The 26,973-nt window shown below is 40.8% G+C and overlaps 1 protein-coding gene across 6 annotated transcripts; it reads left to right on the top strand.

Moving 5' to 3' along the window:
- The first annotated feature begins 1,089 nt into the window (after positions 1-1,089).
- On the top strand, positions 1,090-25,460 carry ZC3H14 (zinc finger CCCH-type containing 14). Of its 6 annotated transcripts, none has more exons than XM_030482936.1 (17): positions 1,090-1,253; positions 2,120-2,162; positions 4,846-4,960; positions 7,918-7,958; positions 8,274-8,469; positions 8,823-9,243; positions 11,127-11,287; positions 12,332-12,432; positions 13,481-13,636; positions 14,708-14,782; positions 15,195-15,351; positions 17,096-17,319; positions 18,368-18,488; positions 19,610-19,746; positions 20,629-20,723; positions 21,614-21,720; positions 22,333-25,460. In XM_030482936.1, exons 1-17 carry the CDS (start codon positions 1,218-1,220, stop codon positions 22,337-22,339), a joined length of 2,193 nt encoding a protein of 730 aa, XP_030338796.1. In that variant the 5' UTR covers positions 1,090-1,217; the 3' UTR covers positions 22,340-25,460. The 6 variants fall into 6 exon arrangements, with proteins under 6 accessions (XP_030338796.1, XP_030338799.1, XP_030338797.1 ...); XM_030482939.1 differs by having other exon boundaries at positions 1,091-1,253; positions 8,823-8,997; XM_030482937.1 differs by having other exon boundaries at positions 1,091-1,253; positions 17,096-17,238.
- Positions 25,461-26,973: the final 1,513 nt, after the last annotated feature.

Genomic DNA, 26,973 nt, shown 5'->3' with positions numbered 1-26,973 from the left:
TTACTCACTAGCCATGCAAAATAGTGACATCACAAACTGAAAACTCAGACTACCTCTGATTCTACATGTGACTCTTAAAGCTGTCCTCTGAACAAATTCACTCTATTCATCACTTCTATGCTTTGGCTCTGTGTCTGAAATGATTTTTCATCATTCCATCTCTTATTTGTGAAAAGGAAAGAGATAGCTGGGTCTTTATGCATCATTATATATTAATGGAGAGGATGCAAGGTGCTAGAAAAATAAGCATACAGTGTGTCTATTATATGATTGAAGCCTAAAATTTCATATCTGCGAGATTCATTTTTACTTGTAAGGCACTGTAAAATGTTTTATTTGTTGGGTTTTTTTAACAGAAATTTTAATCTTCAATTTTTGTAGTTTTTAAGAAAAAGCATTAATATTAAAATAACTTTGTAGTTAATCTCAAAGTATGCATACTTGGGGTAAGCCATGTGGCAGGGCTTTATAAACCAGTTTATAAAACCCAGGAATGAAGAAAGAGGCAACTTTAAAGAAGCTGAATGTGACACTCGAATGAATAAGAGTAGACCCTCTGATATGCAACTACTTAGAAATACACTAGAAGATACAAATATTTTCTTTACCCTCGGGCCAGACTGCCGAGCGGTTCCTGGCTGCCCAGTGCTTCACAAGCGGTCATAAGGGTGTGCGGTGACAGACGGCCCAGGGTGGCCTCCCAGCTGAGGCTGCGCGCCCCCCTATTCCCCGCGGCCACGGCTGCGGGGGTACCCCGGTACGCCGGCCGCCCATGCAAGCCAGGCGTGCCGAGGCCTACCGCGCACAGGCAGCGGTAGGTTAGAGGGGCAGAGGTCGGTGCGTGCCTCGAGCACCGGGCAGCCTGTTGAGGCGGCTGCTGGGAAAGGGGCAAGGAGGGACGCGGGGAGCCGGCAGGAGTTGCTGAGGGGCGTTCTGAGAGAGCTCGGGCATCCGCCTGCTGGCCTGCCAGGGCGCCACTCGCCGCCCCGCCACAGGGACTCCCGCTGCCGGGCGCGCGGGGCGGCGCGGTGGGGGTGGCGGCGGCGCGGGGTGACCGGCGCGGCCCGAAAGGGGGCGCCGTAGGCGGAGGCCGTGTACTCTCTGGCGCAGCGCTCCAGAGCTGGCGCGGCCTGCGGCGGGAGCGGAGCCGGGAGGCCGCGGTAGGAGGGAACGGGAGGGGACGCGGTACGACGGGAAGGGATCGGATCGGCGCGACCATGGAGATCGGCACCGAGATCAGCCGCAAGATCCGGGTGAGAAAGAAGCAGCCGGTCGCTCCCTCTCCACTCGCGGCAGGGGCCTGACCCCGCTTGTGGGCGGCAGGCCCGGCCGGTGGCTGTGGCTCAGGGCTCCCTCTGGCCTCCCCTCAGACGCGGAGGTGGCGGGCGCGCCTCGGGGTGCGCACCGCCGGGCCCCCTTCCCCCGGCGGGAGGAGGCGGCGCGGTGAATCCCCAGCCGCGCCGGGGTTACCGCCAGCTCCCGGCGGCGAGCGGCCTTCGGCCTCGGGGCTCCCCGGGGAGGGGCACCACCAAGAGAGTTGTTTTGGGAGGCGGAGTCGGGCTCCTGCCGTACCCCGGTGAGCAGTTGTCGTCTCTCGCCCGGAGCTGCAGTTCTCGCCCTGCAGCGGCCCGGAACCGGCGGCTTCTCGGGAAAAGGAGCAGCCGTAGCTGGGCACTCCGGTGTATAAGCCCCCGTTACGGCCAGGTCTTGTCAGCTGCTCCTGCTCAGCAATTGCAGTTTGAAAATCCTGGCAGTTTTTTTTCTCTTGCTGAGCCGGGAATGAACCTTTATCGAGCCATACGGGATTCGTTTTCTTTGCACCTTACAAGCCCGGCTGGTCTCTGCTTAAAAAAGGACAGCTGAGACTTGGAGGTTGTCTGGTAGCACCAGGAATTGGTAGATAGGAAATATTGTAGGGAGTGTGAGATTCCTGGCAGTTCTCGCTATTCTGCTGTCAGTCCCTCACTGTTGAAACATCTATAATCACAAGCAGCGGAGAACAGGAAAAGTAACATATGAAACCAACATGTTCAAACAGTTAATGAGAAAAACTGCTGAGTTTTGAAGTTAGCAATACTGTGTTGCTCCATCCCTTAAATGCTATTTTATTATTTTTTAGGGTGCTATAAAAGGAAAGTTGCAGGAGCTGGGGGCTTATGTTGGTAAGTTTTATCATGTGTTTAGCAATCTTTAGGTTCATTGTTGTTAGATAGGAAACTACCAGCTAGTTAATGCAACAGCATATTTACTTGTTATTAGTTATGTTACTGCATACAGAAGCCTTAAACACGAGACGAATTGTCTGAAGTGCTGAACTAGTATGAAAGAAAAAGACTTAAAATATGTAGTTTCAGTATAAAAGGAGGCAGTACATTAGGATCAATGCATGATGAACTAAAAGGAAATAACTAAGACGACTGACAGTCTCCCCTTTCAAGGAAGAAATGGTGGCAAGAGCTTTGAAAGAGAAACAAAGAACGATGTGTCTCTGCATATTTAAGGAAGTTTCTTTGAAACACAAGTAGAAATATTTTATAAAGCAAGATCCTTGCAAACAGCAGCAGTTACCTGTGACTACTCTGAGATGGAGTCAGTCTTCCTTAGGTATCTTTTCAAATGTCTTTTGAATATAGGGTGAGAGATTTGCCAAAATTAGGAGAAAGCTTACCTCTGTCTTGCAGTAATATCCTAACTGTTTTAGGAGATGAAAAGGCCATGTCAGAAATGTTATGTAGGACAAATCTGCAGAATGCAAGAGCTTGACTGTTAAGGGGAAGACCAAGACATACGTTAAGCTAATGTTGATGTAACATATGTACCTGAATCCTAGAGATGGGTGAGATTTTCATTTGGGTTGTGAGGAAGGATATATGAGGACTGGAATAGGTTGCCCAGAGAAGTGGTGAATGCTCCATCCCTGGCAGTGTTCAAGGCCAGGTTGGACAGAGCCTTGGGCGACATGGTCTAGTGTGAGGCATCTGCTGCCCATGGCAGGGGGGTTGGAACTAAATGATCTTGAGGTCCTTTCCAACCCAAACCATTCTGTGATGCTGTGAGTCTGTGTGCATTTGTTGTTGTTTGTTTGTGGGTTTGGTTTTTTTTGCTGAATCCAGGATTAAATGGATATTGCACTTAAGAGCAACTTTTTTTTTTACAGTAGTAAAAGTTGGTAACTTAGCAGTGTTCTGTTGGAAGCAGAATACCTCAGTACTGCAACTGCCTTGTTGTTGTCTGTGATACTTCTTAGGTTTCAGGTGAAGGAAAGGAATTGAGAACATAGTTCACAGATCCTGTGAGCTGCAGGACAAAGTTCAAAGTTTGTAGTTTGATCTTGAATTAATCTTATTTCCTGTATGAAGGGGGGCATTGTATTTATGGAATCAAAATGCATTGACTCATAGAAAGGACTTACCTATGAGCTGATGTTCTGAACTCAGCAGGTGCTAAGGAACCATGCTTAGAATTTTTTGTTGTAAGGTTGTCTTTTTTTTACCATCTCAGAAGTTGTCTTCTGCAGTAACTCATTTTTGGTTTTGGTTTTTTTTTGGGGGGGGGGGGGGGGGATAGGGGATTGTTTGGGTTTTTTTTAGTTTGGGGTTTTTTTTACTGGGATTCCAGGTTTCAGTTTCCCAGTTCTTGATTCTTCGTCTGCTTTTTCTTGGATTTCTGAAAAAGAAAAAAAATGTGTTATGTTGGAATACTTGAGTAGCGAGAGTGGCGTGCAGGTGCAATGGATGAATGTTATGTCTGTAGCCTAGGGTATAGATGAATTATTTACAGGGTACAGAGAAGATAGGCAATTCCTTTGATTTGTATTTAGATTTCTGTATTAGCTATATTAGTGCCTTGGTTCAAATTCACAGTTTGAAGTGAATTTTCCAACTATCTCCTCTTACCATTGTTAACACTAAAACAGGAGAAGTTCAGGTTAGATATAAGGAAGAAGCTCTTTACTGTGAGGGTGGTGAGGCCCTGACACAGGTTGCCTAGAGAAGTGGTAAATGCTCAATCCCTGGCAGTGTTCAGGGTCAGGTTGGACAAAGCCTTGGGTGACATGGTCTAGGGTGAGGCGTCCTTACCCATAGCAAAGGGTTGGAACTAGATGATCTTAAGGTCCTTTCCAACCCAAACCATTTTATGATTCTATGTTTGATCAAACTAAATCGAAATATGTGCTCAAGAAGCATACCTAATGCCCTCAAGCAGCAGATGTGCCATTCAGACCTTCAGAGTAGACCAGAGCTAGGCCAAAGTAAAAAGCTGAATACCAAACTCCCCAAACCCTAAATGTACTGCTTGATGTCAGATTCTGAGCACCTTCCTATCCATTCTGATCAGTAGGTATACCCTGTGTGAGCAGTCCAGCAAGGGAATGGATTTCTTACTGTGTATGAAATTATGGTTTTGATTTGTTTAATGCAGAAATCAGAAAGGAATATTTATCTGTTTGGTCTTTGTAGTTGAAGGAAATTTGACAAGGGTAAGGCCCTGTATTTGGCAATATTTGATGTGATGAAAATTGTAGATGGTAAGAGGATACAGGAAGCAGAGTGGCCTTCTTTTATCTTGTCCTTTTTGTATTTTATTTACTCACCCTTTAAATACTTTGATCTTCAGGTTATGTTCATGTTTAGTTGATCTTTTATTCCTCACTCATAGCTGAAACTTGCATTGAACCTCAGAAGAAATGGAAGTCTTCTTAATTTGCTTACCTAATCCTCTGCATACATAAGAGTCTTTATAGTAAAACCGGAAAAAAAAAATTCTGGTTACATGTTTAATGATGTTTGCTGTGTCTTTTATTATTTATTATACTTTAAACCAACATATTTCTCTTTCTATTAGATGAAGAGCTCCCTGATTATATTATGGTTATGGTGGCCAATAAGAAGAGTCAGGAGCAGATGACAGAAGACCTTTCCCTTTTCCTTGGAAACAATACTGTCAGATTTACTGTCTGGTATGTTTGCAAGCTACTTGTCACCCTTCTAACCAGTAATCAGGACTGATTTCTATAAGTGAAATCTGAGAGTTTAACAAGTGACAGATCTTTTTGTCCTGTGTAATTTTCATTAGTCAAAACTTTTTACAGGTCTAATAAGTAAATTATTTTAGCCTGTCAACAGCTGGGCTATTGCAGTGATAATGAAGTGGCAAAAGACTGCAGGTCTTGTATTCTGTGTTTGCTCCTAAGTCCAGTCAAATTTTTGAATGAAGTGTGAAAAGCTCAGGTGAGTGAGGGTCACATGTTGACTTAAAAAAGTTATTCCTGCAAAGCCCACTGTGAGCATGAGACTGTTATTCACTGTAGTTACATGCAAAATAGTTCTTTGAAGACAAACTTTCTTGCTTTTATGCTAATAGTGCTTCAGATTGCTGTTGTGCATGGGAATTACTATATCAAGACAGATGAGCAGTCGATCTAATTCTGTATACCGTCTTTGACAAGGCTTAACACCAAATGCTTAGGTATTCCCACCTCTCAGGCTGTTTATTTATTGCCACCACCCAGCTCTACAAAACAAAAGCAGACCCCTAGAATTATTGTGAGCAGGACAAATTGGCAACAGATGAACTCTTCTCCAAATTCCTGACAGTGTGGATTAATTTATGCTATGCTGCATTACAGCCTCAGCCTTTTTATTTCTCATGCATTTTCTAATGCTGAATTTGGCTTGCAGTATAAATCTTTCATCAACTCTATGTTTCAGGGTATCCAAACAGATATTTCCCTCCAGAGATTTTTCTTGCTTTCAGAGTTGTGTATTTTTTCAAGTTAATCTTGTTTCTTAGTCTCTAACCTAATACAGTTTTAAGGAATGCTATTTTGGTTTGAATAGATGAGAGAAGTACTAAATCTTTTTCTGCTTTTTCAGTTTGCTTCCCTTGAAGATTTCATACTGACTGGTTACATTCACTTCCAGTATTTCTTCTATTGATTAGTCAATAGAAGGTTAGGAGCTTTTATGCTATTAAATAGCAGAGCAAAACATTTTAGAAGTTGGGTATGTTAAGCTGTAAACACAGACAAAAAATGAAAATTAGTTCCAGCTCTTCAGTTCACTGTATTAACCATTAAAACTGATGGATTTCCATGTGACAGTGTTACTTGTATGGATAAAATTTGAGTTTGCTTCCAAAGTTTTCAGTTTTTTCCTGGTGTTTGTCAAAAATATTAGAAAGGAGAGCAATTATGCGTGCACCCACATATGTGCAAGAACACAGGCATTTGTGTTCTTTGTTCCTTCTTTTGGCCTGCCTAGGCAAAACCTTTGGATTTCACTGTATCAGTCACACAGTAGTCTTTTTCATAGTAGTTGTGGGAATCAGACAAATTAGCAAGGTTTACAAGTTGATGAGGGCAGCTCCGGTACTAGGGTTTTGACTAAATCATGCTATACAGTAAGAAATAACTATATGTATATTAATATGCATATAATAATATATAGCAGAAAACACTTTTATGGCTTTATAAATGAAACTAAAACTTCATTGAAATAATAATAAAGATTTAGAGAAAGCAAATTCCAGCAGGAAAGAGAAATCAAGACTAATGTTTTAACATATTAATATGTTGATATCAACTATATGTAGATATTATACCGCCTGCTGGTTTTGACACCTGCTTAAATTCCAAATGTAATGAATCTTTTAATTCAGTATCCGCATTTGCTTCTGAATACAAATTCAGTGATGGTGCTTTATCAAGTAACAAGGTAGGTACTGGTTAAAAGAATTCTGGAAAAGAAGACAAGATGTAATAAGCAGTAAGAGGACTGGTGGAAAAAAGTTACGTAGCGTTGTAGTTGGGAGCTTTATATGCTTTTATTTCTTCTAAAGGCAACCCAGAATGTTTACAGTTTTCAACACTGGGTCTCTGGCTAAATACAATACTCAGCAAGGTCCTTGGTTTGTCTCTATAGCTGGTAGTTTGCAGGTCATCTGGCAAAAGTTCCACAGCAATTCTATGGCAGACCTTGCAATCCTGCTGGTTGGCCAACAGTTCTTAGTCTGAACCACGTGTCAGGTCACAGTTGTCCAGAGGTCAGTGTGAAAACTGATACACATCAGCAGAGCTCAGTTGACGAAACTTTTGAGTGTTCTAGTAAAAACTCACAAGGAGGCGAGTATAAGCCTTCTTTACACTCACGTGCAGTCTTACCGTCTCAGTTTTCAGTATGTTTTTGTTCCTTAACTGTTTTCTAATACTCATTCTAAATGATGGATATGTGCACAATCAGGTTTGAATTCCAAGTAGCATGTGCATTGAAGTATTGGGATTCTTTTTGCCTTTCCCCCCACCTTGTGCCTGCAATGTGTGTTTATTTTTAAACAGCCTTATTATTTTATAGCCTTTGATTTTCTGTGTTACTTCAGCTTGGTGCCTTTTTTACAGGCAAATGGCAAATTTGTAACCTCGCTGAAATGTTTTTGCTCACGAACATATCTCAAAGAATATTGTTAGTATATACAAAGCATACCTGGAGAACCCTGAGTATGTTCAGTGCTGTGAATTGTATATTGTTTAGGTTTATGTTTAAGTCTGGTGTGTAATTAGAGTTTCATATACAAAGTAAAATTTTCAGGTGTACTTTAGGCTTCTAACATAGGTTTTTTGAGTCACTCCTTTTGAGGACACTTAACTCACATCACTGTAGTGAAAGAGTGGAAAGTATTGTTATGAATAGCCTACCTTCGTGTATGAAGACTCGCTGAAGGCAACATACTTAAAGCCTCTGCTTTGAGGTTAAACATACGTCAGTTGATGCAAAGTGAAGTTTTAGGTAAATGAGATGCTTGTTGTAGGGGGAGAAAGGCAGTTGGTTTCTGGAAGATGATTATTCTGAATGTAGATGAAAGTTCTTTTATTTCTCATTTTTCTCTCTTGCTTCCTTTCTTGTCCCTCGTCTGTTTCAGGCTCCATGGTGTTTTGGATAAGCTGCGATCTGTTACTACTGGTAAGTAAGAAAATTAATTTTGAGGGAAAGTAGGTTTATCTTTTCTGTGCAGTGTTGCTTGTCTCATGAGTTTCAAAAAAAGATCTTAGCTGTTTTGTTAGTTTTCAATTTATATGGTCTTTTGTGTCCTGACTCTTTAGAAAATTGCTTTATACTTTGAGATAAAGAATTTATTTCTGGGTGTTTCTTGCTGATGTTTTCAGCTTGTGTTTTCAGATCTGTGCCATGTCTTGTTTGCAGTTTCTTAGCTACATTTACTTCAAAACATGTATTGCTGTGCTTTGATGTTAAAATGTAAGGTACCTGTCTCCACAGAACCAACTAGTGTAAAATCCTCGGAATCTAATATCTTTGAGAGCAACCTTCCTTCCAGCAAAAGCAGTTCATGTGTGAGTGATGAGAGGAGGCGTGAGGATACCTTGCCACCTCTTGCGGTTTCCAGCACTCGAACTGAAAGAAATGACTCAAGAGTTTCAACTAGCTCGCAGGAGCAAAGGAACACTGCTTCACGGTAAAGCTTCTGATAACTTACTAAGGCACATTGAGACATTAGTAGTTGTGTGACTGTAGTAGCCATTCTGAAGAGCACATCTGCTTAGAAAGTTCAAAGTAGTTTTGAAGAGTAAAGCATTTTATGGTTTGTAGCATGAAAACCATTAAATCAGGAATTCAGTTCCATTTCTTTAGCAACAGATGGGCTCAGATTAATTAACCAAACTAAAAATAGTGATCAGTGTGTTGGATTTGTAGAAACAATAATACCTTAATGATTCTTCCGTGCTGGCTTGGTTTGAAAGACAGTTCTAATTTTCCAGAACTATATTTTCAGATGAGTTGACAGTTGGCAATTTCATATTTTATCAGGCAGTCTTGTGAAGATGGTTCCGCATCCCGCTTAACATCTACAGTCAAGCCTTTGAGGGAATTGTCACCTTCTGAAGCTGTAATCGACATTAAACCTGAACCAGATGATCTAATTGACGAAGACCTAAACTTCGTGCAGGAGAATCCTTTGTCACGGAAAAAACCCATTGTAACTGTAACTTATAGTTCTTCTCGTCCTTCCGCTGAAATCTACCGACCACCAGCTAGTAGGAGTGCAGATGGCAGTACACACGTGCACAGATTGTCACAACAGGGCAACTTACAGGGGAGCCGGCAGTTAGACACGCAAAGCAGCAGGTCTTTGGAAACAGGCCAGCTGTGCAATCCAGAAACATTTGGCAGCTTAGCAGAAAGTTACAAACCCACCTCCAAACTTAGTGTTGATAAAGTAGGCAGTGAGGTTAGTATGGTCTAAACTATTGGAATATTTTACATTTGCTAGGAACCTAAATTACTATGTACGCTTCCAGTAAAATCCTGACCTCAGAGAAACTGAAGGAATTCTGTCACTGATACCAGGAGGTTTGGGATTTCATTCTTTGGCTCCACTGGTAAAAAAATATTGCATAGTTTAACATCATCACCAGACAGGTTGCTGCATCTCAGAGTTAATTAGCTTGTACATCTTCATGCCATCTTGAGTTGAATTAATGGATGAGCACATTGCTGTGGTGCACATGATGAATCAGAAGTAATAATTTTGATCTCTAGATCATTGGAACCTGATCTTCCATAAGAGCTAGTTAAATCTCCAGCGTTACATAGTTCTGTAAATCAGTATTTTTGAGATGCTGTTTATTCATACCTATGCTAGGTATACGTTAGTCTCTAAAGCCCAGATATTTTGCTTACTAAGATGATTATTATTATTACACTATTTAGAACCATGGCATTTAAGAAGTCTTTGGGATGAGTCTAATATAAGGACAAACTAAAAGGTGTTTGCTGCCCTACATTCTTTGCAAGCCAGACTAAGCCAGGCAGGGTGATAGGTCTAGCTGATATTTTTAAGACTGTCTGTATGAATCAGTTAAGAGCCCTTTGAGAGAGGAATGAAGGTTGTTACGGCTGCTAATGTAACAAAGCAGGAATTTTACATACCTCGTATTCCAAGTGCATCTGTGTTTGTTACTGCCTATATAGTTCTGTCTTTGCTACTGCTTACTTAGTTCTGTATAAAGGACAATGACTATTTGGAAACCTAGACTGCTTCACAAAGATACGGTTGATGTCTTTGTTTTTTAAGATGGGCAAGTGAGAATGAGAATATAGTGACAATACAGTGATTTCTTTAAGGCTGTACATAAGTCACTGATGAGTGACAGTCACATCTCTGTTAGAAAAAGGTCTTGTGATAATTTTCTTCTGTTCCTATTTCATGAATAATGTCCAGAAGAGGGCTGTTTCAGGAGTGTTTCTTAGAACTATGTACCTTTGCTGTATTCTGCCTTCTCTTAGACAAGTTTTTGTGCTTTGGGAAGTTTTACCTTTAGAAAGGTCATTGCTTTAGGTGTTGGGTTTTTCACTGTACAGATCTTCTGTATCGCTTTAGTCCAGGTCCATCCCTTAGGATATTTCTTTCTGTTTGGAGGATATAGGATCTTTTAAAGGCTACTTTGTACAAACCTGGCATCCAGATGCCTCATTGTGCTCTGCTGTAGTTAAGTACTGAGTGATGGTTCCTACAGGAATCATTGACATGTGCTTTTTTCTATGCTTTCACACAGCCTAGCATTTACATTTGTTACTTCCACATGCTTGGTGGTGGTGGTGTGTCAGAACAGGGACCTTCCACTGCCTAAACTGGAGCTCCTCTGCATAGCTATTAGTGTCCTTTGGAATATGTCAGCTGGCTAGAAAGTAATCTTTACACTAATCTGAAGTTAGAGTTGATACAGAGGAGACAGTCATTCATACTATTTTCATTTTTCTATATCAGACTTCCAACAGACGCATCTTGAAGGGTAGTATGAATTTCTTCAGAAACCCCTCATTTTTCTGTAAATGTTGGATAAATTGTACTTTAGTCTTTCTTTTCTTCTCTTTTTCTAAGTGTTATTTACAGTTACATTTTTAATGAGGTGTTTCAGTGAATATATGTCTGATTTTCATATTCTCTAGTGCTGTCACTTGTTTCTGTGGACAGTATGGTAGTCCTAGACCCATGCAACTTGTATGAAAGTTCTCCATCTTCTGGCTATAGGTAGAATCGCAGTACTTTCTTTTCTGTTTTATTAATACATGTTTTAAGCTAAGTGAATTGTTTTGGCTGCTCTGTTGTAGGAAGAAAGCTCCAGGAAGAGACGGTTGCCTGTTGTGAGCTCGGTAGTCAAAGTGAAAAAGTTCTGTAATGATGGAGAAGATGAGGAGGAAGAGGAAGACTATGGATCACGAACAGGAAGCATCTCCAGCAGCGTGTCTGTACCTGCAAAGCCAGAAAGAAGGTACTTAAGATATCTGTGATTCTGTGTCGTTTCAAGAGTGAATTTAGTGAACAAAAACTTCAAAAGTGGAAAATTTTGCAGTTTTGAAGGTTGACAGAATTCAATAAGGCATTTTTATATTTTTTGTGGTATCTCACAACTGCGTGGGTGAGATGTCTGTTTATACCACCCTTCTTCCTCTGGTTTTTTAACCTATTTTTGTTACTGTGCATAAGCTGCAACGGAATGTGAAATTTTACATTGTTTAGGAAAGATTTACTGGCAAAAGAACATTAATGTTGGCGTGTTTCAAACCAGATACTTAATGTGGTAAAATGATTTTCTAGGAGCTTTAATTGCTTTGCTTTTATTTTAGGAATAGTTTTCAGACCAGTTATCACTTGTTCTTTAGGGTGATCGTCACTCTTCAAAAGACTTGAGAGATGTTTTGTTTTTTTCTGCTCCATAATTCTATCTGAATGTCAGGTGTCGGTCAGAGTACATCAGTGGTTTGTATCTGGTTTTCAACAATAAGAGGAGGAACACTTAAACTGGGGAAGAGATGGTTCTACTGATTGATCTTCAGCACCACAGCACATTTATCTGATTTAAAATTCCTTATTGTCGATGTTCAGAGACAAACAGAAAGTTTTTTCCACAAAGAGTATGTTTTTGGCAGAGTCAGTTTGCAGCTGGATCTTACTCCCCAGTGCAGCTGCATAATTACTACTGCCAACACAAACAGCAACAGGCATGTGAGGGGCAGGGGTGGGATGAAATGGATGGCAGAGTTTGTGCCTTTCAGATGCAGCATGGTTTCACAGCAGCTTAAGCTGAGGCATGAAATCATGCCTCTGGACTTCCATTTCTGAGAGCATTTTGTGGATCCTCATCCACTTTTAATAGATTAACAAGCTGAACACAAATACAGGTAAAGTGATTTTAGATGATGATTTCTATCAGTGTTATGCATGACTGTGTTAACCTGTTGCAATATCTGTTTAACATGGATACAGTTGCTGTTGCAATTCATGTACAATTAATTAGGTTTTTTATCTCCCTTAGACCTTCATTGCCACCTTCAAAACAAGCCAATAAGAATTTAATACTGAAAGCAATCTCTGAAGCACAGGAATCGGTTACAAAAACAACCAATTATTCCACTGGTAATTAGCATTATTTTTGTTTGTGCTAAGCTGTAGTATTTCCAAACCCTGTTTTATAAATCCAAGCTGAAGATAGCGCTTGGAGATAAAGCAGAACATTAAATAGCGCATGTCAGTGATACACAGAAGGGACTTTCTATGTCCTATGAACATTATACTTATCTTCAGTGATGAATTATGAAAGCATAAACAAGGGAGGAAAGAGTTACTTAAAATATGTTAATCGAGATAGTAAGTCTGTAAAGTGTACCTATATGAAATGTAAGTGCCAGAAATATTCTGAAGTTGATAGTTGCCAAGGGCAAGTGTTCAGAATTAGGCAGGTTGCTTGAGCTACGTGGCTGATTTTTCTTCCTTTCTGCACTGCCCTTCTTCCTTCTGAGAAGGGAGGAGAAAAATAACCTTTTGTTTTACCCACGTATTTCAAATTAGCTTATTTCTATATTTTATTAAAAATACTTAAAAGAATAGATGAAATATCACCTTTGAAGTAGAAGAACCTTCATGATATTTCAGATAAAATCCACAAATCATCTCTGTATTAAAACACAAAGTGGTGATTTTTGATCTCTCCACTGAAATATTCTCATGTTGTCAAACTACAAGATCACCACTATTAAAAATCAATAGTTTTAATTAATTCTGAATTTTTCTGGCTGTGTTCTATTTTCTACCATATTGCTATATACACGTGAGAGTTTCGTGCATCACCTCAAAGTGCTGTTTCCTGTGTTGCTGCTTTTTGCCCTATAAACACTCCTTGCTGGATAACTGGTGTCAGCACTTAAAGAGTATCAGTGCTCCTACCTCTCTTCTTTGTCTTAAAAACAGATGTTCTCAGGTGCCACTCATAGAGTGACCTATGCATGTGCACAAATGCGCTTTCACTCTAAGAGTTTTACAGGTAGCTAAAGATGCTTTTTGTGGGGACATATGCTTGGGATTTTGAGTGTGTAGGAATTTATTATTTTAGCACCATATATAAAAATAGTACTGTCGTGTGATTGGGTTGTGTGTAAATGTTTTACCATTGTTTCTTTAAATAAAGTTCCACAGAAACAGACTGTTCCAGTTGCACCAAGAACTCGAATTAGCCCAGAAGAATCTCAGTTAGAATTAATCCATGTGCAAAGCGGACTGCCTGCTCTGAGTTCCCAGCTTCAAGCAGAAGAGCCAAAGGAGCGGACAGCTGAAGGAATTCAAGGTTATCTGATAATATTCTTTAAATATTTATACCAGGGAATGTCATTTTGCAACAGGCTGAGCAGAGAAAATAAATGCTTGTCGTTTTTAAGTCAGCTTCAAAAGTTGCATGTGGAAATGCCCTGAAAACCCTCTGAGGTTATATGTAAGCAAACAATGGTGTAGCATTCTTGACTATCACTAAAGAATAATTTTACATAAGCAAATGTATCCGTTTACATTAGCATAACTTTTCCCCATCCTTCCCATTTTTTCTCTCAATACCTTGTAGGAGCAATTTTATCCCAAAAAAATTTGGGTTGAGCGAGATCTTTGTTACATCAGCTCATGGCCATTGTTAAGGAATGGTAAACATTTGTTATTAAAAAAAAGTCTCTGTTTTCTTATTTCTCATATAGATGTATTTGGAGTCTTTCTGCCAACATAAAATAGTTTAAATTGTATCTGTAAAGTGTTTAAGAAGCTTTATCAGTCTTTGAATTAATGTACAGAAAATAGTTATGCTAAATATTTTTCCCTTTTTTTGCCATCGAAATAGAAATGAGAGCTTGCTTAGGAAACCTATAGAAAGCAAAGTAATTTTTTCAAATCAAAAGTCAAATGTAGAACATTGCTACTCCGATTTGTTTCACCTCTTTTAAGGTGGCCATAAAGTAGTCCCTTGGAATTAGCTGCTTTCCTGCATGTGTGCTCTGAATAGTCAACACCTCTACAAAAGGGGAGGAAGAACTTGGCCTTTATAAGTTGTCATACCCACAGACCTAGTTTGTACCAAGCAATGATTATGGGAAAGCCTGGAGTCTTTCAGTGTATAGATTTTTCCGTGCCATCTAGCTGAAGCAGATGCGTTACTGTTCTGTTTCTGAAACAATGAGAAAGGTTTGTAACAATGTTACAAATGTGGAGGTTTTCATGGGGTTTGTTTTCGTTAGTTTTTTGTTCGTAGGAGTTTTTTGTTTGTTTTTTTATTTATGAAAGGAATGAGAAGAGCGTTCGTCGGTTCTTTAAGCTGTAGTTGCATTTTGACATGCAGTAAATATGTTTCTGATTACTGGGTTGGTTTTTTTTTTAGGAGCTGAACAAAAGGAGCTCTCTTCTCGGCTCCAGATTGATCCTGCGATTGAAGATACTTTGCAAGTGGCTCAAGGTTAAGTCTTGTGATAGTTTATTTTCAAATTGAACACTCCTGGTCAGTGAATGCTAAAATATAACTTCCTTTTTAATTAATTGTACTGGGTTCAGTATCTTCTAGTTTCCACATGTCTACGGAATAAAAACAGTAGATGTCAAAGCCTGAGAGAGAAGCCTCAATACTCTTTCAGCACAGCCATTCCAGTAAGAAAGTTTCCTGGTCTGGCCTAATATGGGCAATCGCTCCTATTGATCTAATTCTGTGTAATTAGGAAGTAAAGAACGTCTTCTGGAAGCGACTAGTAAGAAATGGAAATAAAATTAGCTTATTAGCCATGTAAATCGATATTTTAAAATATGCTATAAGTTAAGAGTACAACTACAACCTGATTTTTCTCTTTTCTATGTATTTTTTTCTTCCAATCCAGATTACTACGATATAGAATCTATGGTTCATGCAGATACTCGGTCATTTATCCTGAAGAAGCCCAAGTTATCTGAGGAAATACTGGCACAGAATCAGCAATTGGGAAGGAAGGCCACAGAGGCAATGCGAGTGCTCTCGGGACGTCTAATACAGACACGGTAAAAAGTTGTTTCTTTTAAGACTGTTATCAGTCAGAATGCTTGTTTGTGGTGTAGCTGGAATCATTCAGCCATACCTGTGCTTTGTCAGACCAGTCAGGATCTGTGAAATCATGAAAAATAGACTGGCATTGAATAGCAGAGACAAAAAGTAGGGGGAAAAAAATCTCCCAGAAATCCTTCTAAATGGAAGATAATTCTTAGGGTCGGCTGTAGCTTGAGCATGTCTTAAGATTTGCAAGAAAGAAAAAGGAACTGCAGAGTAGTGCTCTTTATCGTCACAGTGTTCTGATTTCTGAAATCTTACATCTTAGTTAGGCAAGACTTTTGCTTAAATTTGCTTTAGTTTTATTCCTGTTTCACCCTGAGATTACATTTCTAAGAAATGTCTTTTAATGCAGTATTAAGTATGGTGAATCCTGTGCTCTCAGGGCTGGGTGGAGAGCAGCACATTCTATGTGCAGGTAGCTCAGTACCAACAGTTAAGTGGCATGTGGGCCAAGTGATTTAAGGCTCCTTACTGGTGAGTTTGGCCGGGAGAAGTTTAAAGTTCATGTCAGCTTCAAATGATGTGCTGTGGATGTTTTCTCATTTCCCCAGAGGAACAATGGCCAATGCACAGTCATTCTCCTAACTAACTTCTTAGAAGCCTTGATAGCTGCTGCTACCAAACAGTTCTACGTATCTTACCTGTTGAAAGTTAAAAACCACTCAGAACAATGTGATGGACTTACTTCATCACCGTGTTTGAGAAACTTAATGCTTGGTTTCCACGAGCGCTTTTAAACAGCCTGTGTTAGTTAAAAATAAAAAAAAAATGAACAAACAAACCCAACAGGATAATCTCACTATGTCACAGTTGAAAACTGACTGTGCTAGAGGAGCACGTATATAGGTCAATTTCTGACTGCTTGAACTGGAGAGGTCTGGCTAGTGATGTTTTTAATGTGTTGCTTTTTTCTGTCCTAAAGGCATTTTACACTGTAGTTGCTTTTAGCCTAATTTCATAGAGAAGCAAATTTTGTACCATCACTGTTTGTCAAAGATGAGAACTTCATAGTGCGTTTCCAGATACTCAGAATCACATTCCATTCAGGAAATCCTTCAGGTCAAATGGATGCAACAGTGGAATATTGTAGAAAGCATTTCAAACTATGTTTTTATGCGCCCTCTCTTACCCACGTGTTGTCAGACTCAAGATACTAGGCTAGACTAATCTTTCAGTCAGGCTTAGCGTCCGAGTTCTTAGTGTCAGTATTTCAATTCTCTCTTTCTAGTCTTAAGAACTTGTACACCCACTGTTTCATAATGCACTGTGGAGTATTTTTGAGGAGACGCCTGTTTGTGTGTTAAAGGTCCGTGATTCCAAGAATGGTATTTACCCTCATTTTTTTTGTCTCAAAGCTGTAAATTCCTGAAAAGATTAATCACTTTTCCTTTATTTAACCATGTCTGTAAATGAGCTTTTGGATCTATTTGTTCAGAAGAATGCAAGAAGCAGAAATGTACCTACCGAATTCTCTGCTGAATGCCATTGAAAGCTGTATTTCTTATTAGTGCTTCAGGGAGAATGGAAAGCAAACTATTAGTTGGGAGTACATTGTTAGTAGTATTAAAAGAGGGTTTGTTACTGCGCGATCCTCCATAGGTTAGCTTGTACTACTTTGAGTTACTAGTGCAGCTCCCTTTTACTCAAATCTCAAGCCAGAAAATCTTATTTTTACTACATTCCTTTGTTTAATAGAGACCAGCTTACACAGCCAGAGAAACCTGCTAGTCCCAAGTTCATCGTGACACTGGATGGCGTGCCCAGTCCACCAGGATACCTTTCTGATCAGGAAGAGGAAGATATGTGTATAACTGAAGGATTAAAGCCAGTTAACCAAAGTATGTGTGCCGGCAAAGGATTAAAAGGCCTTCGAGCACAGCAGATGCAAATTGTAACCAGGCAGCTGGAGAGCTGTGATGGTAATTATGCTTACCAACAGCATCTAACATCAGTGTGGTGGTTTGATTGTGGATAGAACTCTTGGATATATCATTCTTAAGAAATCAAAGTGATGGTGTTATTCTTCAAATTAGAGCACTGTTTAGGCAAATGAAATGTGGTGGTTCAGCGGAGCCACATTTTCAGAAGCCTTTAACTTGGTAAACTAGAGCAATACAGCACGTAGGTAACACGCCACACATTGGTAACATTTGTTTTGGTTTGTTTCTTTTGAAAATGTAGTTTGTCTTCATTGCCAGAAACCTGCTCTTCTGGTTGAGCCATTACCATTTCTCCCTGTGCTGGCAGACAGGACAATGAACGTTTTGCTGTGCTTTAAACTTTAAAAAAATACATCAATTGTTATGAATGTTTCTGTCTAGATTCATGATATCAGAGGGAGATTGGATAGAGTCAGGTTGCTAGAAGCTCTGAAAATAGAACTTGAACAGTGTATGGTTGTACTCGAAGGTTTTTGTATTCAGGATACTTTTGGAATAACATGGGAAATTGCTGAAGCATATGAATTGTTTAGAATCCTGACACAGCGATGAAAAATACAGACGATTCTGTTTTGTCGTAGACAGCGGGTTGAATACTTGCCTGCAGGTCATGCTTGGATTTTTTTTTTATTTTTTAGTTTTCTTATGAAAATAAAGACCTTTATTTTCCATAGCAGCAGTGTATCCACATTTTCTGACCTAAATAAAGAATAACACCTGATACTATGCAGGGAACTCTTGAATTCCATGGCTCCAGCTATAAATGTCTATTGCAATTATGAGGGAACCATGAGGGAAAGACAAAAGTCCACATCCTTTCAGTCCCGCTGGCTGCAGAAGTACTAGTCTTCGGTTTATTTGATTGTACATAAAGTTTTACTGTTGCGACTTTTTTTAATTAGTGGAGGCTTATCAAGAATTGGGTTAAAAGGAGAGAGAATTTCCATGATGCTGTATTGTGTAAACCGAACTGCATATAGGCAAAAAGGTCCCAGCTTGGTTTTTTTATTCTTTTTCTTCTTTCAAGTGGATATTGAAGAGTTAAACATGCTGCAAAAACAGGAGAAGGTGCTTGAGCGCTGCAAGTACTGGCCTGCCTGCAAAAATGGGGACGAATGTGTGTTCCATCACCCCACACTGCCTTGCAAGTGAGTAGAACAAAGCTCATCCACTTGACACATTACTTTTATTTTTCTTTGGGTGCTGCCATATTTCTCTTCTGTGTTAGTAAATATCCCAAGGCAGCGTAAGCCTGTTAGGGTAGGGTTGGAGCTAGATTATCACACCATAATTTCTTCTGTTTTCCTCCCATCTACCATGTGTCTGAGTACAGTAGTGTTTTTCGTAAGCAGAGTCGCAGCTGTGCTCATGCAGAAGGAAGCTTAGTTTAGCATACAGGCTGGGGGTTTGTGTTGCTTAGAAGTGTGGGAATTGGTGTCTTTTTAAGACAATAGGCACTCTTCTGCTAGCTGTCAGAATGCTTGTGAACATGTTGTTACTCAAGGAAGAGATTTTTTACAGTGAGGGTATGAAAATACTGGCACAGGCTGTCCAGAGAGGTGGTAGATGTGCCATCCCTGGAGACATTCAAGCCAGGCTGGATGTAGTTCTGGGCAACCTGATCTAGTTGAAGATGTGCCTGCTTATTGCAGGGGGGTTGGAATAGATGATCTAGAAGGTCCTTTCCAACCCAGACTATTCTGTGATTCTATGTTAGGGTACCATTACATAGTAATGCAGTGATTTCTTTATGTGCCGTGCGCCTTTGACTTCTCCTCCACAAGCAGCAACAGTCTAGAAAAACAACTTGTGTTTTGAGATAAATATTACCAGATTGGGTAGCTTCGTTTACTCAGACATTTGAATCTTCTTTTAAAATTGAACATAACTAACTTCAAAGTAAACTTTCTCTTCAGTGAGTGAACCGTGTTGCTTAGGGATTTCTGTGCCGCTCTGCATGAAGGCCTGAATTCACGGTGCCTTTGCTGCTCTGCAGTGCACACTAAGAATAATGTCTTTTAGCTTTGAACAAGTAGCCTGCTACCAAACCCCACTGGTGTGAGGTAGTTCAGTTGTGTACTGCCTGTAAACAGGGACAATGAATACAGATCCATTTGTGCACCCGCATGCCCTGCTGTGGGAGAACTAACACACGTGTGCAAGCCTTGTCATAGCTCTGGCTTTCTGTGGTATTTTGGCTTTCATGTGCAGCAGCTGCTTGGGGATTTTGTTCTGAATGTGGGCTTATGACTCAATTCTTTTCCCTCAGAGTTTTTCCTAACTGCAAATTTGCTGATAAATGCTTGTTCATCCATCCAAACTGTAAATACGATGCAAAGTGCACCAAGCCAGATTGTCCTTACACTCATGCCAGTCGACGACTCCCCCATACACCTCCTAAGCCAGGTGAGCACGTCTTGTTTTTCTGAGCTTTAAATGAGAGCACTGAAGGGAAAACAGTAAGTTTGGAAGCAGAAACTGACAGTGGTGAAAAAAGGTTGTTTTGGTCCTTCTGAAGGGATTCATCAGCACTGCAGTTTTATTCAAATTTGCTTCTTAAATTGGATACGTGTTGTGGCAAGAGCTTGTGACACAAGTTGAAAACAGAGGTTGCTGTGTTGGTATGAACATGTTTTTCTTCAATGACGCTGTAGGAATTAACTTTCTGTAATGATGAGGTGACTTGTGGGGACAAGGTTACCCAGTGAAGGCAGTAGCTGTGTTTGGATTACAGATTGGTATTCCTGGGCCTCTGAGCAGTGCCACGGTGGAGCGCCTTCACTCCACTGGAGTCATGATCTTTTGGAAGCAGTTTAGCCCTCAGTCACAGCAGGATGCAGTTTTGTTACTTTGCCAGAAGGCAGAGTACAATGTGCTTACGTCCTGTGGCATTTCCAGCAGCTCTTCTGTATTCCTGGAAAGTGCACTGCCTGTGCTTTGCAGCGCGGTTAGCCTGAACTCTCCCGGGCTTGCTGCTGGCTAAATTTAACATTGGAATTTCTCTGCTTACCAGACCCCTGCTTAATTTGTCGGGAGCATTGCCATGGCCGTGGCACCTTCTGTCCCAAAATGGTGCTGAACCCAGACCAGGATTACCTGATAGTCTTGTTCTGCCCCAGGATGAGATCCACTTAGTGCATTGCCATATGCTTCCCGTACTTCTTGCAGAACTTTGATATACTATAAAACGTAATTTCTTGCAGAAGGATTGACGTATTTGTGTTAAACTGTGTTGAAAAAGCAATTTATTCTGGTTCAGGCTCACTTTCTGTCCTTTTCTACTATTAGCACCACTACCCACGCCGTCTATATCCTCCAGTAGCCCACTGTGCAAGTTTTTTCCTGCTTGTAAGAAAATGGAATGTCCGTTTTACCACCCAAAAGTAAGAATTATCTCCTATCTCTTCCTTTCCTTTCTAGAAAGATACTTGCAATATGTTACTATGGGTCAGGAAGTGTCACTAGCATTTCACACTTTGTGCTTTTACTTCTCACATTTTAACTTCAACTCAGAAGCAGAGTATATAAAAGCAGTGACTTGAGGAATTTGGAAAGTTAGTTTTTAAAACATAATCTTTCTACCAGATGCTTCTGGGAGTTTCAGACAGGCAGACAGCCCGCCCTAGCACTTGTCAAAACCCTGCCCAGCGAGGGTGCTGGGGCAGAGCAGGAGAGCATCTTGTAGGCTGCATGGGAGGAGTATGTTTCAGACTCTTGATTCTTCCTTCAGATGTGCTGCCATGTACAAGACCTTTGAAGATTGCTCAGTTACCACAAAGTATATCAGTGTAATTTATGTACTACAAGATTTTATAACTCAGGTACTTCTATTCCACAGAAGTGTGTCCCTGCATATTCTTACTCCTTTAAGTAAGTTTAGTGCTTTTTCAAGCCCTGACTGCTGGTGTGTGCTGGGTGCCTGGGGTTCTGTGCCCAGGTGTTATCAGCAGATGCTGCTGTGTCACACCCCTGGCTTACACACGCATATCTACTGGAACTGAACGGTGTAAGCCCTTGAAAGCAAAGTAACTTCTGCCCCTCAGCGCAGGGGCAGTTTTGGAGCACCTGATTCATAAGTAATACTGCTGAAAAAGGATTTCCCTCTGTTGTGGGGCTGAACTGATGGCACGAGGCTGTGCAGCTGTTGATTCGGCTACCTATCAGACATGTCATACAGTAATACCAATGTGAGTGTAACACATGCCAGGTTAGCTTGTTCGGTAGTTCAGACAGCAGCTTTGAGTAGCCTCTGCTGAAACACTTTCATTTCTAGCATTGTAGATTTAATACCCAGTGTACGAGACCAGACTGCACCTTCTACCATCCAACCATTGCTGTTCCTCCTCGCCATGCCTTGAAATGGACTCGAGCTCAAACCAGGTGAGATACTCGGGGGGTTAATTTTTTCTTGGTTAGTGTTTGTTGTGACTTGCATCATCAGTGTAGTTTTACTCACAGGACTAATGTGTGTGGTGAACAATGAAGGCTGTATGAAGAGAGATACCTGTTAGAGGCATCTTTCTTTTACAGAGAACTCTGTACTGTTTGGTTTTAGTGGTATAAACATGAACTAATGTGATGTGACCCTGAAGAACAAGCATCCTGCAGCTAGGATGTGGCAGAGGCACTGGAGTCCTGACCTGGACACGTTGTGTTAACCGAGTTTTATTTGAGTGAAGCTGAAAATCCACCATCAGCTTTTCTTTACTGTTGTTTTATCATGTGTCCAAGCCATCTTTTCCACAAAATGTTGATGTTTCTTGGAGTGTTTCTGGCAGGACAGCTCCTTCCTGTCACCTGTGATTTCATGAACTAGTAGTAAACTTCCCAAAGCCACAGTTACACCTACAGACTCACATGAGCCTTTTGCTGCATCTGCTCTGCAAAGGTCTGAATTGTTACAGGTGCAGGGTGCAAATCTGTGCTCAGCTCCTCTTTACGGGCTGGTAGCATTGTCACTTACCATGTGAATTTTTTTTCTCTTTCCCCCAGTGAATGATTCTGATGAACTCGGGACTGGACTTGGCCTCCTCCGGGCAGCAGCAGAGAGGAAGGGGATATAGGGACACTGTAACCACCAGGGCCACAGGATGCTAGAAAAATCCATGCATTTTAAACTTTTAATATATATTGTTTTCATAAAATGAGGTTGATTGATTGCATACTTGAAATGTCTCTAATTTTCCAAGTTTGTAAGTTTGAGCAATTTTACATTTTTTTTACACTGTAAGAAGAAAATGTGTAAGAAAAGTTTTACTTTAAATTCCATTAAAAATTTTCAAAGGACATTTTGTGTTCTCTTTAGGCAATTTGTCTTGCTTAAGATGAGGTGTCTCGAAAAAGTAAGTGTATATGAGAAGGGCTTAGAAAGTTTATTCCTCTATTCAGATTGTACCAGCCATGGGTTTTGTTCAGCAAATGTTTGGTACAAGGCTTGCAACTGGCCTCATGTCTCAGTGTGGTGACTGACCTCTTCACCTGCTCACAGAGAGAGTGAAGGGGTTGTGTTGTCTTCATGGGGTTTTTCCGTGTGGTCGTTGCCATACCTCGGTACTTTCTCAAATGAGTTAAAGACAAGGGAACAAAACTGCTTCACGAGCAAGAATTAAACCATGAATGACATCGCGCACCATTTAATAAAAAGCTTATGAAATTAAATACCATTTCACTTGAAAATAAGTGTTGTTTCAGCTGCTTCCATTGATAGCAGGAAGACAGAAATCCTGTCCCTCTCCCCAGTGCTTTTTGGATAATCCTTTTTTCTTCCAGCACCCCTGGACCACACCGTGTCACTTCCTCGTTTGAGAAAGTTCCTGTGGCTGAACACTGCAAATCTCAAGCCCAGAGGGTGACCATGAAGATGTTTCGGTGGCATTCTAACGACAAAAAGTGTTGAGCAGTAACAGAAATGCACTTTTTTATTAAATCTTCTGTATCTTTTGGGGAACTACATTTTCACAAAAATATACAAAAGAATTTCTTTTTACAAATATTTACATTTGATATCAGAAAACAATGGTAGCTACATATTTTAAACTTAAATTTGACAAATATAGTCTGGAATTCTGAAACTCAACACTCCAGGAAAGTATTTTTTAATTTTCTGTGTGTGTGAAATAAAGTACTCAAAGTTCATATTCAAATTTAAAAAAAATCTTAATGCAAAAATCTGACATTTACCTTTTTGTGTATATATATATATATATATACTTTAAATAAACATACAACATTGTTACAGGGATTAGATGTTCATGGTGGAAGCCAAAATGGAGTACACGTAAACCCATGATCCTTATTACAGTAGCACAGGACCGTACCTTTGGACTAGTTTAAAATACCTTTTTTTTTAATTCTTTTTTTTGCTAAAGCAGGAGGGGTTATCTGACACACTCCATAACGCAACACAACAAAGCTGAACAGACAACTAGAGTTTAAGTTTAAAGCACTACAGTACAGTGTGTTCCTAAGGTGACCTGCCGGGGGAGTGGAGGAGGAGCGGGCGCGCTCTTGTGCCGCACGGAGCATTGCCACACGGGATCGCCAGGTGAAAGACCAAGTTACAGTGCTCGCTAGGGAATTTCCAAAGCCCTCCTCAGCCATCCCTCCTCAGCCATCCCTCAGAACGAGCTGTCACCATGACACTGTTTTCAGTATGAGATGAGGAGACAGTAACATGTAAGGGCAGCAGAGCACTAACACCATCTCCACTGCTGGATTTCAACAGCTTTGATGTCTTACAACATCCTGTACCACATCCAGCATCAGGCAAGATGCTGCTTTTTCTCTGCTAAAATCAAAAGTGAGTAAGCCAAGCCACAAAGCTAAAGTGCACGTGTTTTTAAAGGGAATGGGTCTAATGCATTTACTTAGATTGTTATGTTACTTGATCACTGTGGTCCCACATGTACGCTTAAGTGAAATTTTACATTAAAATTGCATTAACTTCACAAATCAGTAATGCAGCTTTTCCATTACTTAATATTATGTGCTGTATACCTGTAACTGAACTAAAAAGCATAAACAAAGCTTAGAATTACCAGATAGGCTTTAAAAGGCAAAAAATAAAGCTATTTCGCACCTAAAACCACAACGCAATGATGAGTAGTAGCAAGGAAAGGAAAACCAGACCAGAAATGTGGAAAGCCTACCTACCAGCACCAACCTTTCATAACAGCACAAAACCCTTCTTTTTTTTTCCATGCCATTTGTGCCTGTTTCCATGCTTGGAGTTTATTTAGCAAGTCTAGTTACTAAATTCCCAGAGAGCTCAGCACAGAGCACGGCCCGGGTGGGACTGGTCTTGGAATTTGTGACTCAGTTAACAGAAAATTCATTTTCAGCAACAAAACACCTTGTACTGGCTCCACCGTGGTAAGAGCTGCACTGGGGTTCGAGCTGGCTGAGCTCGCACAGCCACCCCGTTGTTTATTTGGGGACTCGGGGGGAGTTGGGTCAAGGGCTCCTGTGGGAAGGGGAATAAAAAAAAAGGAGAGCAATGGGAAAGCTAATGAGTGAGTAATTGGATGAGTAATGGGAGGATGTTACATGAAAACCTTTATGGTTTTGATTTCCCCAGTGGCTGACACCGAACACCCACCTCTACCACCTCCCTCTTTCAGCACCCATCAACAGGATACTCGCTTCAGTCACCTGTGGTTTCTTCCTCAAGCACTCACCTCCTGCCTCAGCCCCACAGAGACCTGCCCAAGATGGTGCCAGCTTTGTGAAAGCTGCAGTTCCACTGAGCAATGGGACAGCAGCATTCCTCCCCTGCGGGAGAAGAATTCCTCTCAGGAAGAACTGGTATAACACAACTGACCTCAATCCTCCAGTTCAAAACACCTGCTTTGTTGGGCCCATTTAATAGTTAAGTGGGTACAATGAGCTTGCTTTCAAGAACAAAGAACGGTGTGAATCAGACACACTGTTACATCACTGCCACAAACATCACAGTACTTTTGGGGATAGTTTTAAAAAAAAAAAACAAGTTTAAGGTGGTTGGGTTTGGTTTGCAGGGGTTTTGTTTTTAAATAAGCTCTCACATGACATCTGTGCCCAAACTGAGCAAAATATGTATTACTAAGGGCAAAATCACTTTGTAGGGTCTTGAAGTTTTCCCACAACAAGCAACAGAAACTCAGAAAACTTATAATTTGACTTTTGGAAGAGAAATCCAAACACATGGAGTGATGGGAACATCCTGCCTCTCACACCCCAGGCTGAGCTGTCCCCAGCAGGTGGGGAAGCAGCAGTCTCGCTCTGTGCACAGATTTGGCATTCCTTACAGAGTTGCTACAGGTAAAAGACCAGTTCAGCTGTAAGCAGCACCTGTAATGAATTTGGGTAATTTTTACATGGAACTTCAGCTTAAGTCGATTACTTCTTTATTTTGTAATGGTTTACTACAGGATAAAATCAAGAACCTTACGAATTGATATTTACTCACACGTATTTGTAGGCCCACATCACTCACACCCTCCCTGACCTACTATACCTGTACTTGGAAGCCCAAGGCAAGGAACCACCAAAGAAAAGTTCATCTCCTTTGCTATTCAAACTGCCCCCTGCAGACACCTTTCTCCAGCACACTGCGAGTTCAGGCTGCAGCTTTCGTGCCTCTCATCGTGAATGCTGTGCACAGCAGCCTGCAATGCGTGAATAACATTTAGATAGGAAAGGAATGAAAGAGGCAGTAACTGATACCACTTGTTTACCAGGAGGTTTCAAAAGTACAGTATTTCTTTGGTTTAATATTTTTTGTTTAAAGAACGCATTCAAGCCCAGTTGCACAGGAAGCTAAAATGTGGATAAATCAGAAGAGGCCACGTAACACCACCCATGTTTGTTTTATGTGGGAAAGATGAGTATTAAACTCTTTTGCCAGAGCTCTCAGTACTACATGGCATTTCTGCCTTTGCAGTATTTTCTTTGCTACCGACATGCACCTGCTGCAGCAGCAGTTAACCCATGTTAGCTGCTGGACTTGAGCAACTACTAAATAGCGGTCCCAGAGGGATGGGAGTGGAGAGAGCAACGAATGGGAGCAGCTGCACCTTCCCAAAACCAGCCTCTCACCGTGAGCGTTCCACTGCTCTCCAGCCCTGGGACTCTACACCCAGCACCGCTGGGGCAGCTCTTTGGTCCTGTCTTTGCCTATTTGTGAGCCTGCCTTCCTCTGACTTCCTCTGTTTTCCTTTCTTTCTCCTTTCCTCCAAGTTTATAGTTAGTGGTTTCCTGTTACCATTAGCTCCATCCTATATTCCATAATTTCATAAATAAGTGGAAATGATGGGAATTGCCTCTTGTCACTGTGCTCAGACCTTACACTGTTTTGTTTTACACAAGGAGGGAAAATTACACATCCCATGCCTTCTTTCTTTTTCCTTTTTCTCTCTTTTCCCAAAGAACGAGTGAATTGGTTGGATCTCTGGTTTAACAGTTAACAAAAAAACAGATCAAGGTGATGACTGGTGGCTGCTGGTAATCTGAGAAGGGGATGGTGAGTGGTTAACTGTTCTAGCACCAAGCAGACAGGAGAAAACCCCCAACAAACTACCCACTACTTCTGAATTACTTATGAATTATTTTGGCAAGGAAACCTATTGTGGCTTTTATGGATATTATACACCTAAA

The sequence above is a fragment of the Strigops habroptila genome, chromosome 4 (assembly GCF_004027225.2).
Source record: "Strigops habroptila isolate Jane chromosome 4, bStrHab1.2.pri, whole genome shotgun sequence".
Classification (NCBI taxonomy): Eukaryota; Metazoa; Chordata; class Aves; order Psittaciformes; family Psittacidae; genus Strigops; species Strigops habroptila.
The sequence above is the reverse complement of the archived record's forward strand: the minus strand, read 5'-3'. Positions and strand labels throughout refer to the sequence as shown.

What these genes read in the sequence shown, in the direction of transcription:
- ZC3H14 (XM_030482936.1), top strand. Translation starts at nt 1,218, where the DNA reads ATGGAGATCGGCACCGAGATCAGCCGCAAGATCCGG. An exon ending in TTGATAAAGTAGGCAGTGAG is followed by an intron (nt 9,244 to 11,126) that starts GTTAGTATGGTC and finishes GCTCTGTTGTAG; the next exon opens with GAAGAAAGCTCCAGGAAGAG. An exon ending in CACCCCACACTGCCTTGCAA is followed by an intron (nt 18,489 to 19,609) that starts GTGAGTAGAACA and finishes CTTTTCCCTCAG; the next exon opens with AGTTTTTCCTAACTGCAAAT.